This window comes from Pezoporus flaviventris, unplaced genomic scaffold (genome assembly GCF_033815535.1).
Source record: "Pezoporus flaviventris isolate CSIRO_AGI_PZ_B2104156 unplaced genomic scaffold, CSIRO_AGI_Pfla_v1 ptg000016l, whole genome shotgun sequence".
Taxonomy (NCBI): Eukaryota; Metazoa; Chordata; class Aves; order Psittaciformes; family Psittacidae; genus Pezoporus; species Pezoporus flaviventris.
The window spans coordinates 5,362,769-5,380,320 of record NW_026892564.1 but is presented as its reverse complement, the minus strand read 5'-3'; the positions used below and the strand labels follow the sequence as shown (position 1 = coordinate 5,380,320).

At 39.7% G+C, this 17,552-nt stretch overlaps 1 protein-coding gene across 4 annotated transcripts in view; it reads right to left on the bottom strand.

Annotated features, from left to right (window-relative positions):
- The window catches only part of RASSF9 (Ras association domain family member 9), a 28,201-nt gene extending 22,498 nt beyond the window's left edge, over positions 1 to 5,703 (bottom strand). Inside the window, exon 1 of one of the 4 annotated variants that reach the window (XM_061454668.1) lies at positions 5,396 to 5,703. Coding sequence is in view for 1 of the 4 variants with exons in the window: in XM_061454666.1 (XP_061310650.1) it covers positions 5,409 to 5,455 (47 nt within the window). In the remaining 3 variants the exon portion in view is untranslated. Of the gene's footprint in view, positions 1 to 4,778; positions 4,842 to 5,059; positions 5,214 to 5,395 lie in introns of those variants that run through there. The other 3 variants (XM_061454666.1, XM_061454670.1, XM_061454669.1) reach the window with 3 other exon arrangements.
- Positions 5,704 to 17,552: the final 11,849 nt, after the last annotated feature.

The window sequence follows — 17,552 nt, the reverse complement described above, 5'->3', positions numbered from 1 at the left end:
ATCATTACAGATTTAACAATGTCTGAGCCTTTTCTCTGCATGTAAAATGCTAATTATTCATCAGTAAAATAGGTATTCATGACTGACCAGCAAGATTTTCCCTTTGCATCACTATAAACACGCTTCTGTGTCTGAAATATATCTTCTCAGCCTGACTCTACACTGCCTTAGTGTTTCAGATTAGCTTCAACTTAACCTAAGTAATGCTCTTTCCTTAGATGGTGTAGTATTACACACATCTATTACTCATTTTATTTACTTCTTTGGAATGAAATTGCTGTCTGCCCTCCTGGAATAGTAGATAATTAACTCTTTAGAAATAAGGTTAGTGTTTTGCTAGACGAAAAGCTCTTCCTGGAAGTGAACAAATATATACAAAGATTATAAGAAAATGTATGCAACCATTTTGACCCCTGAGACAAAACTAACAAGCCAGACCAGAAAATAAATTGTAGTGTATGAACTCTGGCTCAAAAGGAACAACTTCTTTGATAGTTCACTAATATACCTCACACTCAAGGAAAAACTATGGAGAAGAATGCGTTCCACCATTTCCAAAAAGGCACCATCTTTCAAATCTAAAAGTTTGACTCAGCACCACTGATTCTAAGTAAGCTTTTAGCTACCCCCTCCAACATACATACCAAATGCCTGGTAGTCTTGAATCAAAAAGCACCTTTATAGCTTCATACAGACTTTTATCCAGGTATGCTCATTCCACAGGAGAAGTATTAGACATCTCATACGATCCCATGAGACTTACAGTGTAGGTCATACACAGTTCATTCAGATAAGCAGCTGATCTCCAAGAGCTTTGCAGTCAAAACCTAAATGCTGAGCATTTTCAGTTTTGCTTCACCAAGGCTTAAAATGTACAGCAGTACTCAACCGTAAAGCAGTAGAGATGTTCAGAGTGACACTCAAATCACTGTGCTAACTAGGTGTGATGAGAAATTACTGGCAAGAGGGAGGGAGGAGGGGAGGGAACATGATAATGCAAGGTCAGTATCAGATAGATGAAGTCTCTAATCTAATTCACTACCCTGCACTGTAATATAAAAACTCAGAGAATTGAATGTTTTTCTCACTGGGGAGGGGCCTCTGCCAGGACAGGAAAAACTCCCTTTATACCTCTGTATCTGTACATATGAATGGATATTATATGGTCTTTCTGCCATATAATATCCAATTCTGGTTCAGTTCTGCCACTGAACCAGAAATGAGTTGATTCAAGAGAGGCAGAATAAAGAGTAGGCAAAGTAAACCTTTGCCTCCTATACAGAAACACTACGCTAACTGCTGTGGCAATGACAATTTGTCAGTAAAAGGTGGGGAAAAAAAAAGACCACCAAAACAAACAAAGAAACAAACAAACAAAAAAAAACCCAAAAAAGTAACAAAACCCACACACAACCAGAAAGGAAAAGCAAAAGCAATAAATACATTTTAATAACAACAGATTTGTAACACAATTATTTCATCATCAAACAGTACCTTGGGTTCAGAAGTGCTGTATGTCAACAGAGCATACAAATGATTATGGTAAACTTAGGACCAGCATGAATTACATGGGTAAAAACTGTTTCACAAGCTATCTGCATCTAATAGGACAACCCTACAGCATCAAGGACAACACCTATCTGAAGAAGACAGATTATTGAATTATTGGAATCCTCTCCCTTTCATTTTTCTACCTCTCTGGCTATCACTTGTATGGAACAGTACAGCTTTTACAAATTTAGGTAAGGTTAATGTGAAAAATCCAAGGACATGTCCTCAATGGAAAAAATAGCTTGCTTGGTGTGATATCACTGGGCAGATATGACAATGGTGAATCTAGATATCCTTGAGATGTTGGGTAACCTTTAAAGTATTTAAATGAACCTAAAGACTCATTCTCAGAAGTAACCAAATCTAGCACCCAAGAGCAAAGAAGTCCTAATTTTACAGAAAATCAATGGGGTATAAATTCCTGTTCTACTTAGCAACCAGGAAAATTGTGCACAATGTGAAACCCTGATGCACAAACAGTGCAAGTATAAATGCTTTGTATTTGTTTCTCATGTATGGATAGGGAGCTGTTCTGTCTCTGCGCAGTGCAATGTGTTAGATCAATACTAGACCATATCTGCAAAGAACTCAGTGCTACTTAACTAATCTTGGGCTGAGCATTTCCTCACATCACCACACTTCCAAAGTGTGATGTGAGCTGATCATTCCTCTCTTCCAAAAACCAAGCAGAATAAATCACCTTGAGTTTATTAATGTTATGGAGGCTTACTCCTGCAGGAAACTGTCCTTTTTCCTTTATTGCCTTAGAAGGTACAGCCTGTCCCTGCATGAGCATATTTGGATTCGTAGGTGGGTGGGGCATGGCCTTGCTACCTTTGGGTGTATTGTTCTCCAAGGGACACATTAACAAGCACATACACGCTCTGGGGACTGATTATTTCTGGTTGTTGTAGGAGCTCAAAGAATAGCTCTCAAAGAAGGTATCTGTCATTCCCTTTCTGACCAAGAAAAATAGGTTGAGAACACATTCCTAGTGGCTTCCCTTCTGAAATCAAATCAGGTCTTACAATGTTACAAGGTTACCTAGGCCTTGTGCTATCTCTCTGCATGAAGAAGATTTCAGCAACCCAGGAGAGTAACACCCACCAAAGATTTTTCAAATACTAGAAACAGTGCAGCATAGGTTTTGTCTTTCTGGTGTTTAATTTCAGCTTCTTTCTCTAAAGGCTAGTGGAATCACAGCTACATCATCTACCACTTGCTCAAGTATCTCATACACACTGATGCACTTAAGAGTAATATCTTCATTTAAACTCTTAGAGGGAGAGACTGACATTTTATTATCTGGATATGAAGAGTCTACTGCAAAACAGGGTTCTGATCTGAAACCTCTGGCAATGCTGCAAGAGAAACATTAATTACACAGGTGTCATCTAGTTATCTGAGCAAATGACTATAACGCCTTCAACAACCTTTGTTGCCTTGACTTAGCTTTATGTCCTCCTCCAGTAAACAGATTTTATCCCTCATTTGCTTATAACTCACAGGAGTTAAATTTGCATGTACCAAATAGTAATTTAAAATTTTCAGTGAAAACCAAAAAACCTGAGTTTCTCCAAAAAGATGGACAAGTGCTAGACCTAATAAACAGAACAGCAGATTAAAGACATATGTATATCCCTTTTTGGTTCCTTGCAACCAGTAAGTAAACTAACAGAAGGTAATGAGCCAGAAATTCTGATTCTCCAACTACTGCTCTAAACACAGCCAAGGATTTTAAACTTACTTGAATTCCTTTTCAAGGTTTCAAATAAGTTCACAAAGATAAAATTATAATGAAAAAAAAGAGCTCTTGCGTAGCTCTTCAGTCCTATTACAAGACCCTTTAACTAACTACATAAGCAAAGTTTAATTCTTAAAATTCAGTATCGAGCTAATATTAAATACACAAAAATTTAAATATTTGAATAGATAATAACGCATCTTATGAATTATGTAGTTTGCATTGTTCTTGACCCTCTACACCCCCGTTTCTGGAGTCACAAGCATTTCAGGCCCTTGTTACAGCCACACCACCTCTCCCCTCTGCCATTAGAGGTATTAATATATTTTTTGGGGGGTGGGGGGAGACGGGTGGGGGAGGAGCGTGAAATGAGAAGAAAGTGCTAGATGTTCACAGTAATGGTTCCTTTGTTATTTTAATTTTTATTGCCCATTTAAAGCTTTGGATTATGACATTTCTCCTGAGGAAAAAATGTCACATCAGCAAACACAGTGAGATTGATGCAATTACTATGAAGATATTTTACACGTCCAAAAGAGAAACAGTTTCACTGTTGAACAAAGTGGAACTCTGCTTTGTGAGTTAACACAGTTATTCATGTAACTGATAGCAGTAGCAAAATTTCTATTTTAATACTAATAAATTTATGTCTCTGTGTAAAAGTAATTTTATGTAAAAGTTCATGTCCACCTTTCCAGATCTTCTAAACATCAAATGGCCACGAGAAGCACATCAAAGCTTTCCTGACACATTAACAAAACAGTTTAATCAGTAACCTACATTAAAACTTCTTAAATAGTACCCTGTTTTTTAAACCTTGACTGAACATAAATCAGTCCTTCTGATTTGTATTCCATATAGTATGTTAATATTTTCATAACATCCACCACCCCACCCCACCCCCCCCGAATAACTTCCATCATATCTAATGGGAAAATCAAAAGCCAAACCTGAAAAAAAACCAGGACATTTTTACAAGACCTTTTAGGGTCAAATTATATTCCCTCTGGAAAACATTTTCTATTGCATACCCTTAAATACGAACTAAATTCCAGTGGAGAGCACCAGTCAAAGTGGGGAAGAGATTATGAGCGATTTCTGAGTTTCTCTCTGAATCAAAATCTCAGGGACCATCAGTTAAACCTAAGCTAGGTGGGTATGGCTTTGTAAATTCCCCAGGGTCCAAGCAAACTTACCTCACTCCAAGAACATTTACTCTTAAAACATCTCGTGCCATCCTAGCACTTAAAATGATTACATAACCCCTCTTCTTCTTTTTCCAGTCGCTGTGCGTGGCATGTGAAAGCAAACACGGCAAGTCCCCGTAAAGTAACTTCGCAGGAGCCAACCCACGGACCACAGCTGTCACCCCGACTATTTTCCTAGGCAAAAACCCGTAGGCAGGCAAGTCCAGCTCACACTTAAAGCTAACCAAAACAAAAAGCACCCCCCCAGCCCACGCCTGAAGACCATGCTCTCCTACCTCCCAGGCTGATAGCCAGCGGACGAGCTAAGGGGCTGATCCTAAAGGGTTGCAGGCTGCGGCTCTCCCTCCCAGGAACTGTGGGGGGGAGGGGAAGGGGACAGCGAGGGGCCCGGAGCTCTGCCCGCCGGGGCCCTCCCGGGAGAAACCGGGGAAGCTTTTCTGCAGGGCGAATGAGGGGCTTCAGGTGACCCCCGGCTACCCACGCTTGCCGCCACAGGCAGGACCCGCACACCGGCGCCACGGGCCTTATCTCCCAGCCCCGGCCGAGTCTCACTCACCTGGTTACACGGGGGGCTTCCAGTGATCGTATTGGTTTAGACTGGGGAGGTTGAAAGTCAGGAAAAGCTACCGTCCCCTTACTGAAAATACTGCCCAGGATTCAAAAGAGCCAGAGAGAAGAGGGAAGAGACAGGTCCAGGGAGGGAGTAGGATGGGGGGGAGCGTCTCCTGCCCCCGTAGACGCCGACCCCCCTCACAGGTGAGCCCCGAAGTTACAGCTCCCGGGAGTGGCGTGGGTACGGAGAAACACATGCTCCCCTCAACACCCCCCTCCCCCAAAAGAAAAGTTTAAAAAGAAATCCATCCCACACCACCCTTCCTTTTCCTCCACGTACCCACACACTTTACCTGTTTTTATGACGGGCTTTTAATAAATTCCTTCCAAAGGGAGCCATGATCCCGGCGGTAGAAGCATAACATCAACGATCCCCAAACAATTCGAGGGTGTTCCCTTCTCCCCTACTTTTTTTTTTTTTTTCCCCTGAGCGCCTTCCAGCTTCTTAATAGTCACTGAGCGTAGCGATGAGCTGGAAGTTGTGCAATTTACTGCTAACTTTGAACTCCGGCTTGTTGCTGCTGCTGCTGCACCTTTGGAGTCCTGCCCAGCTGCAAACTTGAAGGAGGCGTTTAGGAGCAGGAAAAAGAAGGGGGGGGGGGGGGGGGGGGGGATACGCACTTGCTCCTGTGATGTGAAGTTATGCACAGAACTTGCTAAACTTTCAGCCTCGTCACCCTCAGGGCACCAGCCAGCAAATGGGAAAGAAGGAGGTTTTGCTCCGGTGGGGAACTCGGTAAAAAACACACAACAAAAGGACTGAAAACTTTCCCCGGGAGGCTCCAGCCACTTCAGGTCAAGTCGTTCAGCTCCACATCAGCGTTAATGAAGGGCAAGCTACAGTTGTCGCACCAGTTCTTAATTCACAATAACCTGCCTTTTCAGTACGTCTTTACAAGGTGTTGGGACAAGTAATGGGAAGATGAAAGGAAAAAGTCAGACCGCTGTGGTCCCTCTACCCTCCCTGGGTTTTTAAGTAAACGAGCTATTTGCATGAAAAGCCTTCCAGACTAAAAGCACCTCAGAAAAGCTTATAAGCGTGGCCTAGCAGAGAGGGAGCGAGGCAGCAACGCGAAAAGCGCAGTTCATGCTGTAATGTTGCAGGACTTTTTTGTTATTATTTTAAGTTGGCTTCGCCAGAAGGGAAATGAACGCACACTACAGTTCCTGTTCACTGCAACCCCCTGGGAACAAAAGATTTGGAGTAAAGCTTCCGAAAGGAAAACTTTTTGATGGAAAAAAGTCGGGTCGTCCCCCCCCCTTTTTTTTTCCCCTTCCTTCTTTTTAAATCCTCCGTCCTCCAGAGTGGAGAGGAGCAGGGGAAAACGAAGCCATGGTACCCCAAAGGCTGATTGGTTCCGGTGGTTGAAGGTCCCGGGGTCGGCAGGTGGGTGGGAAGTTCCCAGTTCTAGTCCACCCTATCCCTCTACTTTTTGCAGTTAATACAACAGGTACATGTTAGATGTAAATCATTCCCCCACTCCCGCCGCCTTGTTTCTCAGATATTACAGGGCAAATTATTTATGTGGCCGCCCAAAGGTGCAGCACAATAGGGAACTGTTTTATTAACCAAAGGGGGTGGTTAAACAGGAACCTATCAGAGTAAGGGCTTATCTGAAAAAAAGACTTTTTTCTCTTCTTAAAATTCCCCTTTCCTCCCTCAGTCAAGATAGTCACAGCAGCCTGAAGAAAACAAAGCAAAGGCCCATTCCATGGTTTACCTATTACTAACTGCTCTGGGAATACCCAACATATTTTCAGTTCAGTCCCACGCCTCTAAATTCCCTGAGTCGTAACTACAAAGAGAGGGACCGGAGCCTCTTAACAAGCCTGGTTTGGCTAATCATCCAAACAACACAAAAATAGGGAAGCTGAAGAGAAACAACTTTCAGATTTCTTATCCTGCTGACAGGGTGGATTTTACGTAGTCTGATTCTGGCATTATAAACATAAAACCAAGCAGATTAAATCCACAGAAGTCTTTTCTTTTGCGTTGGATCAGGTTATATATGCCACAGAATAGTTTTTCTTTATATCTAAAGGACTGGTAAAATTTTTTGGTCCCTAGGAGTTGTTCAAGGTATGTTTGGCATAAAAATCAAATCAGTGTAGAATTTCCTAGAATAATTAGTATTCAAATAACTATTTTTATTGACAGAGGTAAAATGGAATAGCTTTATCTACAGAATAATATTAAGTTTTCATTATGAAAGTAAAGGGATCTTGAAAATATTTGTAGCTGGTTTTATTACTTCTGAATAGTCATCTCACCATTTTATTTTATTTAAATATTAAAATGCCATGCAAATTGTTCCTCTTCTACTAGCAAATGCAAAATCATTTTCAATCAAAGATAGGTAATATGGGAAACAGGTCCTTCTGCACAAGTAAGTCAAAATGCTGGCTACATTCATGTAGCTAGTCAAAGAATTGTAGGAAAGACTCCAGCAGACATTTTCCCCAGAGCTGAAGAAGAGAAGAAGGCTTTTAGTCTATGTACTTTCACAATTAGGCTAACCAAAGCCAGGAAGAAAGTAACCGGATGCATGATAAAGTCTTACAAATTAACAAAAGAGAGACTCTTAAGAACGAGGAACATTGCTCTTTGCTAAAAACAAGACCAAAGGACATTTTGTATATCCTAAATTATTGAATAGAGGCTGTTTCAGTTGGTACTCAACTAATCTTCAGAACCCAAACAAAATTATCATAAGGGGCAAAAAGATTTACAGAGTTTATTCATACATAAAAACAAACAAAAAACACAATAAAAAAAGACAAAAGCCCACAGATAATTCTCTCAGTAATAGAAGAGACATGAATTTCCATTCCAAACAGTCTCTAAATAGAGTAGGAATAGTAGCAGAAGATTTCAGAGGGACAGGTTAATTTTGTAGGCAGTGTTGACACAACAGTTCAGTTTGCTTGCCCTTAAACTTCCAAAGTGCCTCAAATTATCTGTATCTGTATGTACACGTCCTCAGTTTTCTTTAAACTCCAGCTCTGATCTTCCAGTAATATTGGGCCAACATTCCAGACCAGGGTCCTGGCACTTCCCAGCATGCCATGCATGGATGTAAAAAGCAACCACTGCTCATGTTCTGAGGGTGGTCACTTTCTAATTATGCTTTCTTCATGCAAAAATAGAGAGGGCAAATAGCTGGTAACATGGCATTTTTCATATGTGATCTGATAAGCTCAGCCAAATTGTTCAAACTGTTCTCTGACACCGTATCTTCCCCCTAAGAGGAGTAATGAATTAATGGAAGATAGCTTTGTTTGCAGGACTTAGTTTTTGAAAATATTGAATAAAATACATACGTACCGAAATTGAGCTCATCAGAAAAAATGTGTCAACAATTCACTCTAGTATTTAAAGGAGAAAGAAATAGAATTATAAACGCCAGAGTATAACCTGCCACCTGGGTAAGCTTACTGAACAATAAATCTGGACTGAAACCCTGCGTGCTTAATCAGAAGGCTTAAAGTTAATAAACTGAAATGTTTCATTTTCCATCTTCCAAAGCAGCTCATGCTGGGTGTTGTATACATCTCTTTGGCAAAAATACTGGAGCATAGTAATGCTTTAAACCCCAGCTTTAATCATATCAGTCTATGGGTATAGTTTGAAATTCACTTCTTACATGCAACAGTGTGCTACTGCTCTCTCCTTTCCTTTCTTACCTGCCACTTGGTTCCAGTGCCTACCTTGCTAAGTCTCTGGGATCCCATCTGATTTCCTGGTAAGCTGATGTAATTCATTCAAATTCCAACCCGGCAACAAAAGTTTGTTACTTCTGTTTTGGACTGATTGATGAGGTGACTTGGCTTACCTCCGAATCAGACAAGATCAGTCAGACTGTGATTTCCAGAGCTGGTGCAAGGTAGGAGTTGAACTATAAGCAGAGCTAAGAGAATGAAAGAGCGGAAGCGAAGTGAAAGGAGAACTTGGAATTTGTCTGTGTGGTAGGGCAGCTTGCTAGCTCAGTGAGACCTATTCTAAGAGTGGGTTTACATGAAATTATTTCATCTTATCTAATAGCTTGCTGTCCTTAAAGATGGGGAGGTGTCATTCCTCTCCCACAGACTCCTGAGCCTTTCCTTGTGCCAGGTCTGGTTGTGCTCACATAATTCAACTTTTTAAACAGATGGAAAATGGACCTGACACAGGAAAGTAAATAAGCAGCCTTTTGTTAGGCTAACTAGTTAAATTGGCTTACTGAGGTGCCAGACAATTGGCAGGACTGTGGCGTGTGTGGAGAAACAGGACCATGTAGCCAAGAATGTGGGCAGAGAGATGTGGAAGGAAGATGTCTCATCTGAGCAGCCCTAAGCAGCCAGATTGGTTCAGCCACATTGTGTAAACTCATTCTGGCAGTAGTAAAAGATAACTTAAGAACAGGAAAATTTGCCCATTTTTTTGCTCTTGATTACTGTGCATAGGCTCCTTCTGATACCTTGGCTCCCTCATTTGAAAGCATTATAAGTATTTATGTTTGCTTTAAGTGCAGCCAAGTATATGGATGCAAACACTAGTCTAGATGGTCCAATAGAGTAAAAGGGAAAGGTCAGTGCTGGGATTATAATGATTAAAAAGCAAGAAACTGGGTGATCCATCATCAGAGAGGTGTGGATTTGTGCTGCTCAATTTACTCAAGAAGATTTACAGAAGGGACTCAGAAGACTAGTAGCTGTTGATAATTTGGAAGTGAAGGTTGCTCATGAATGCAGAGTAATATCCCTGAGCATAAAATATAAACAAAACTTTAACTGTCACATCTCAGTAAATGTAATTTAATTGGAGCAGTTCAAGCGAGGCCTTAGGTCAGTGTTCTGTACTGGTAAAATCGAAACCAAAACCGACCAACCAACCAACCAACCAAACAAACAAAAAAACAGAGTTAACAATTAATGAGAAAAGAATACAGAATGAAGAGGAAAAGCTCATTATGCCATTGTAAGCTTCATTCTGAGCCTAAATTTTGAATACCCCAGGTAGCCCATCTGAAAAAGGATATGGTGGGGGAAGAGGGTATAGAAGGGAGAGTAAATGACAGCAAGATAGAGTTAATATACATAATGAGTTAATAAGAGGAGAAATTAAGTAGATAAGACACTTGAACATGCAGAAAAGTGAGTATCTGATTATTATGAGTTCTACAATAATCTGTATCATGGAGAAAATAAATCGGAAACAGTTCCTTCTCACAGTGTAAGTACAAGGGCCTGCTGAAAGAAATAATCAGACAGCAAAGTTAAAATAAACACACACACAAAAAGATTGTACTTGTAAGTAAATGACACAACTGCCCTCTGACTGCAGATGTCAGGGAGAACAAAAGTGGCCAATAAAGGTCACAAAAATTACTGGGTTCTTCATTTTTTATCACATCAGTCCAGGTGTTTCTCAAACCTCTTTTTCCCTTACTTCCTCTACATCTCGCTAGCTACTGGTATAGCCTGAAGTACAGTAAACCTCACAGGTTACTTTTGACTTGCAAATTGGGTCCAGATGTAGCATCACCTCAGCTGTTGTGACGTCCATAGAGGACTTCCATGTAAAGATTTTCCTGCACTTTAATACAGCACTAAACAAAACAGGCAGCTTGTCCTCCTGTAAGTAGGATTTTATTCAGCATTGCAAATACAGAACTATTTGCAAATGTTTTTGTATTCTACAAGCCCCAAGTACTCCTAAGCATAGGAAAAGAGCAGCTCCCCAGGTGTGGAGTCATATTCTTTGTCTGCACATGACTGTTCCAGTCAGGACATTTTTAATCCACCTCTGTATCTTTTTCTCTCCTTGCTTTCATTAGAGACGATATCCTGTGACTGCATTTACCATTTTCTCAGTTTCCAACACCCTCCTCCCTTATGTGTTCCCACTCTTTCCATAATGTTGTAAATGCTTGTCAGTTAGGTGCTTGAACAGTCTGCAATAAAGAGGTTGAAGCAAATTAAGTGAGCATCAAGGTTTATGAAAGAACATCCTTCTGTTTCAGAGTCTATTAAATATAATGGTCCAAATTAGCTTTCAGCTCTCAAAATCCTTGAATTCATGATTATCTGGAGACAAAAAGACTACCTCACATTTACTCCTCTGCTTGTGTCTTTTCTTCATCTCTCTAGCAGACCCTTTTTCTTCATTATGCAATTTTGATTAAAATATGTTAAGAAACATGAACTAAATTCTTAGCTGCTACAGATTAGCACAATAATCATGGAAATGGCACAGGATTAAATGATCTATTATCATCCTTAAAAAAAAAAATCCTCTTGTGAAACATAATTTTATTATTTTTCATAACAGTTTTTGCAGCATGCTGCAGTAATGGTTATATTCTTTGGTGTGCCTGACTTAGTAACAGCTCTGACTATTGTGCCATCTCAGTCCGAGAGAGCAGTTTAGATGAACTTCTGCATCCCAAAGTACTATACCTAAATCACCAATAACTGGTGTAGAGGATTTATTTCAAAACTTAAAACTGATCTGAGCATACCCCTAGGAGCCCTAGCTCAAACTGCATCCTTGCGTGACAGACACACTTGGAAACACACCAGGTACACCAAAGAAACATCTATTACTGGAAGGGTTTAGAAGTTGAAATGACACAAAACCCTCCCACTGTCTTACTTAAAAATATTACAAAAAAAACTTTCCTGATACAAATATAATATAGGGCTCTAAACATCTTTAATAAAATAGATCTTTTATTGCTTTATCAATAATATATATTAGTAATATATTTTATAATAATATAATACTGTAATATACTAATATATATTAATATATTTTAATAAAATATATGGTTTATTGCTATATATATAGCATTTTTTTCTTTCAAAAGACATATGCTAAATTTGCATAATATATTATCACTTACTCCTATGCTCTGAAAAAAGATTCTTGCTATTATGCTGCCTACATCCAAGGGTAAGCAATGACAGTCCTTGCAGCACTCAATAAGAAAAGATGAGCATAAGATCTGTAGATAAGCAATTGATAATATTATCTTCAATGATTTGAAGGTTTTTAAGCACATAGAAAACAAAGAGATACAGGAAGAACCTATGGAAATATTCTCAGAACAGTCCCCCTGCCTTTAAACCTCCATTAATGATGATATGGTCTGCACTCCACTATGTGATCAATAAAGGGAATATTAATTGTACACCTTTTGGTCTGAAATGATAAGGTCCCATTTATTTAATATTTCACAGGTTTCTGAGGTTTACATTTAGTTAAGACTGTCCCAAGATCTTGGTTCACACAGTAGGAAAAGAAACAGTTTCAGACCACAAACTGGAAAATTGCATTATTTTTCCTCCTGTTCCTACTCAAATTCTCATCATGTAAGCTTTAAGAAGGCGAAGGACCATGTATCCACCACACAGCCTCCGAGATAATGAATATTCATGCCATATATGTGGAGTTTACCTCTTTTTCTGAATGCTGTATTTAAAACTGCTTCTTAACGGAGTGATGCATTCTCACTGGAATTAAACTGTTGACATGCTCATGGCAAGGTTTGATTCCTCAAATACATGCATATAAAGAGGTAATATTTTATTTTTCTTGTGGCTGTATTTCAGAAGTCTCTTGTTCAACTGAGCTGGATCAACTGGCTCATTCTTTAGTCTTGTTACATTATTTTATATTTCAAAAGAACTATGTTTTTAAGTAATTTAAGTAGATTTTACAGTATTTAGAAGAACTGACCTTTGCAACTGAAAATTATTTTCAGAAAGAATCAAGCCTCTGAGTGTGCTCCTGTCTGCTGAATGAGAACATCTTAGAGGCAAACATATGAAAGAAATGCCCCCTGGAGGTGTGCACTGCTGCAGTCATTACAGAAGGAGTTCTAATATTCTTTAATGTTAGTCCCTGAGATCCTGTCAGTACCTGCACCCATTAAGCCTATCACTTTTCAACTTTACACCAAAATCCTAGATACTGTTTTCCTGATGTATGCTTCCAGCATGCCTGTTCTCGTCTTCCTGCGCAGAGAGATCTTCTCCAGATGTCTGCTTACATGTGGGCCAGACACACATTAAGATACAAGCCCTCACCCCTTGCTAAATTCCAGCCATGCATGAAAAGTACTCAAACCCTACTACGTAAATGACAGAATAACTCCATCCCTGGAGCCTATTTGCATGAAGGACAGAAACAAATGCTTACACCCCTCCACCACCATCTCATCTCATCTCATCCAGGGGAACATGGAAGCTATCACAAATAATTACACAGTGGCAGAACACTGCTGTTTCATAATCTTATACTGGCACACTGCCAGCTCATGAATTGCTTTTGAAGGAAATTAGGACATCATGAAGAATAAGAAATCTAATACGCAACAGATGAAAATTCTGGGTTGAAACAGCTTCTAAATCTTTCTCTCACTCAATTTCTTATAAAAAAAAAAATAAAATCAGAAGGGTAGGAATCGGCATATGATGTAATACCTGGAGACAATTAAATTCACATTTCTGTGTGCTTTTTTGAAGCTTTTGCATTGCAGCCAGTGGGAGTTTTTCTGATCAAGGCCTTCTTACACAAATGAACAATTGGAAATGTGTTAGGAAAGACCAATCTCTGGGATATCACAAGTGTTTTGTCTCCCTTAGATGAAAAAACCTGACTCAAAACTCTTGAGACTGTTCAGTAATTCATATCCAAAAGAACTGCTTCCTTTCATCCTAGCTGGGAAGCAGATTTATTGCACAGAATATTAACTTAAGAATAAACCTGGTGTTAACTTCAGAATAAAGCAATTCAAATCGGACCAATTTAAAACACAGAAATGAAAGAAAAAAAATAAAAAGGTAAAACTGCATTGAGCTTACTATCAAGATGGGGCAGAATATTTTTATTGTATTTTCTAGTGTTTTTGTCTATTTCAAATATAATAATACAATCAAAACGATGTGAGTCCTTCAGAAATCTAAGACACATTTGCTCTATCACAGATTTGGCATTCGTTCCAAAAAAAAGAACATAGTTATCTAATGAAAGGTTTGGGAGGATTTTACATGCCTGAATGTTTCTGGCAGAGGTGCCAGTGATGGCATTCCAGACCAGCTAGTATCAGGATGATTTTCAAAGGGCAGAAAGCCATGTGGGATACATGCTTGCATCTGACAGACCAAAAAAGAAGCAGCAGGATGAGCCAGTTTACATAGCAGATATACATATGTCAAGATTCACATCTTCCCCTGAAGATGTTATCTTGTATTGAACTGGGGTATAGTTCCTCACAAAGGAGACTTGCCTCCTTGTAAACAATTGTTCCTGTGAAACTATTTCATGCCTCTTGTCTTTTTTTTCCCAACTAATTTAATTATTATTTCAGCAAGAAAGTTACCAGAGGTCTGGGCACTTGAACTCTAGAGAATAAAAGGAATGTGCTCCACTGGTTTCTTCTCCATCCTAAGCTGCTAGCATCCTAATTCCTGAAGCAATATAAAGGAAATATAGTTATCTAATAAAAAGGAATAGAGGCCTTCGTTTATCATCACCTCAGTCCAAATCCACAAAGTTGTTTAGACAACTAACTCCTGCTGATTTTAATATATAAGGATAGGCTTACTGTGTAAGCTGTGACTGGCTGTGAAGACCTTACTGAAAAAAGATCTAGTTGGCTGGGTGCACAAATCTATGACTGGTACTGGTATATAGCCAGCTGACTGGTGTACAGCCAGCTGACTGGTGTAGAGTCAGCTTCATAACCACAAATGGTATGATATGGCAAGAAACTGCTGCCATTGAATTGTATACACAAAAGCACAGGTTCAGCACTACAAATATGATTGACATCTAGCAGCAGTGTGTAGTGGCTAGGGGGAGATGAAATGGTTGTTATGTGTGGCAGAGAAGTGTCCGTGTCCTATTCTCTCCTTCATAGGGAAAATTACTGTTAGAAACACATCTTGAATTTGGTCCTGGTGCAAGGGCTGTAGACTATATTATGATGGTGCTGGTGTTTGCACTCTGTAAGCATTTCAAAACACAACTGCAAGACACAAATTCCACAAAAAGAAAGTGTACAGGATCACTGATCAAAGGCTGATGAAGTCAGCAATCTGAATTACCTTCTATAAACAGATGTGTAAAAAATAGCCAACTCCTTATCTCTAATGTTTATGTTTCTGAGAAACTTTGGAGTTGCTTAGTGTTGTCCTGTGTTCTCTACTAAGTATACTTGGCACTGGTGAAGCTACATTTTGAATACTGTATTTATTTTTGGCCCCCTTACTACAAGAAAGTCACTTAGGTGCTGTAGTGTGTCCAAAGAGCAACAAAGCTGGTGAAGGACCTAGAGCACAAGTTTTATGACGTGCAGTTGAGGGAACTGGTATTGTTTAGCCTGGAGAAGAAGAAGTTCAAGGCGGGACCTTATTGCTCTCTACAACTACCTGAAAGGAGGTTGGAGTGAGGTGGGGGTTGGTCTCTTCTCCCACATAACAAGTGATAGGCCTCAAGTTGCATCAGGGAAGCTTTAGACTGGATATTGGGAAAAATATCTTCACTGAAAGGATTTTCCAGCACTGGAACAAGCTGTCCAGGGAAGTGGTTGAGTCACCATCCCTGGAGGTTTTAAAAAGATGTGTAGATGTGGCTCTTAAGGACAAGTGGCAGACCTAGCAATGCTAGGTTTATGGTTGGATGCAATGATCTTAAAGTTGTTTTCCAACCTAAACAATTATATGGTTCTATGATTCTAGTAAGAGCTGAATATCTGAGAACACTGAAAGAGAGTTAATCAAATGCATCTGCCACTTGAACTGAATCGCTGGTCTGTGGTGCTCGTCCTTCTTCTATGGCTTGAGATTGTAGAGAATAGGAACTACATATACTTGCTTTGCCTTTGTATGCCTGCCATAGATAACATGGTTTTGCTAAGTTTTTTAACTCCTGCACACCTTCTAATACCCTTTAGCTCTTTAGGGATTCTATCTAACAATATTCTTTTTGCATTAAGATCTCAGCTGGTTGTTCGCACAGCAGAGGGACCTTGTCTGTGTAGACGTTTTCCCTTAAGGCATATTTGTTGAAATAGAGGCAGAGAGGTTCACTTCCAGTGTTTTATCTTGCTTATGAAGATATGGCCTTAAGGAGAGAGACCATTGCAGCTATGTCTAGGCAAAACTGTCCTTTACTTGTTAGCCTTGACACTTGTTAGCCCTAACAGTGACTATCAAGCTGTCCTGACAGTTACCAGTGAACAGAGCTGAAGCATTTTGTACATCCAGGAGAAACTGAGGACAATGAGAAACAAAAGAGGAAGAAATTGAAGTTTCTTTTGCTGTAAATATTTATTCCTGATTTTCAAAATTTTCAGTTTTACCCAAATCAACAATGTGAAATGTTACAAGGCACCACCAGTAAATGTAATGCTTTTCAAACCTACCTGTGGTCTTTGACTGCTAGTATTTTGAGTTGATGCCCAAAGTATTCCACAGGTATCTCACTAAAATCAAGAGCTGCAATCCAGGTGTTACTGTTTAAATCAACAATTCATGTTCCTCAGTGTGGGTACACGAAACTTGCAGATACAGACAAGCTTAAGTTTTAGCATTTGAGTCATGATACTCATTTTCTTAAAATCAGGCATGTATGGAGGTGTTTGCAGGATTGGGGCTACATCATCAAGTGATTAGAAAACAGTCCCCTCTGGGTCTCAATTAAACATGACTCCAGTAGCACAAATCAATGCACCAGGGGGGTGGTTTGAAGCTGAGATCATGTCTACAGCACAAGGTATGGCTGACATCACCGTGTTAATCTGGGGTGTGAGTGCTCTGTGCTCGCTGAATCTAACTGCAGTGGTAACATCACTATTGTTCTCTTGTCGGTCTAACTTATTTCTGTTGGGAGGAAGAGGGGGGAGAGAGAGGGGAGTGAGTAAACCGAGGCTTATTGCCATTGTGATATGGATGGTGACCACAGACGTGGAACTACTGTCATGACACCTGTTCAGGAGATGCACTGCTCTGGATGATTTTGATAAGGGTTTAAAGGTAAAGACTGCAGCTCTTCAGCATTCCCTGTGATAAGCCTTACCAGTAAACAGAAGGCTGGCATAGGCTGCCACAGATGACAAACAGGGTTTTTTTTCAGTGCAGTGTGTATTTATAAGCTGTATTCTAGTTCAGACATGGATATAGTTAATTAATGCTTGTAAAGCACTGAAATTGAAAAGTGTTGTGCAAATGTAAAATATTCTTCAGATGCAAAGCCTTATTTTATTTTTCAAAAAGGGTGCTTTCTTTGTCAGTTATGTTTTTGCTTATGCTGTAAAAGATTGGTTGCCTGTATTTGCTGTTGTAACATGAATTCTTATTACCACTTTGTCTGTCTCTATTGGGATGCCTGTGCTTCAATCTCCAAGGAATTTCTTAAATGCTATGCATGCAAACAGATGTGCAAATTATAC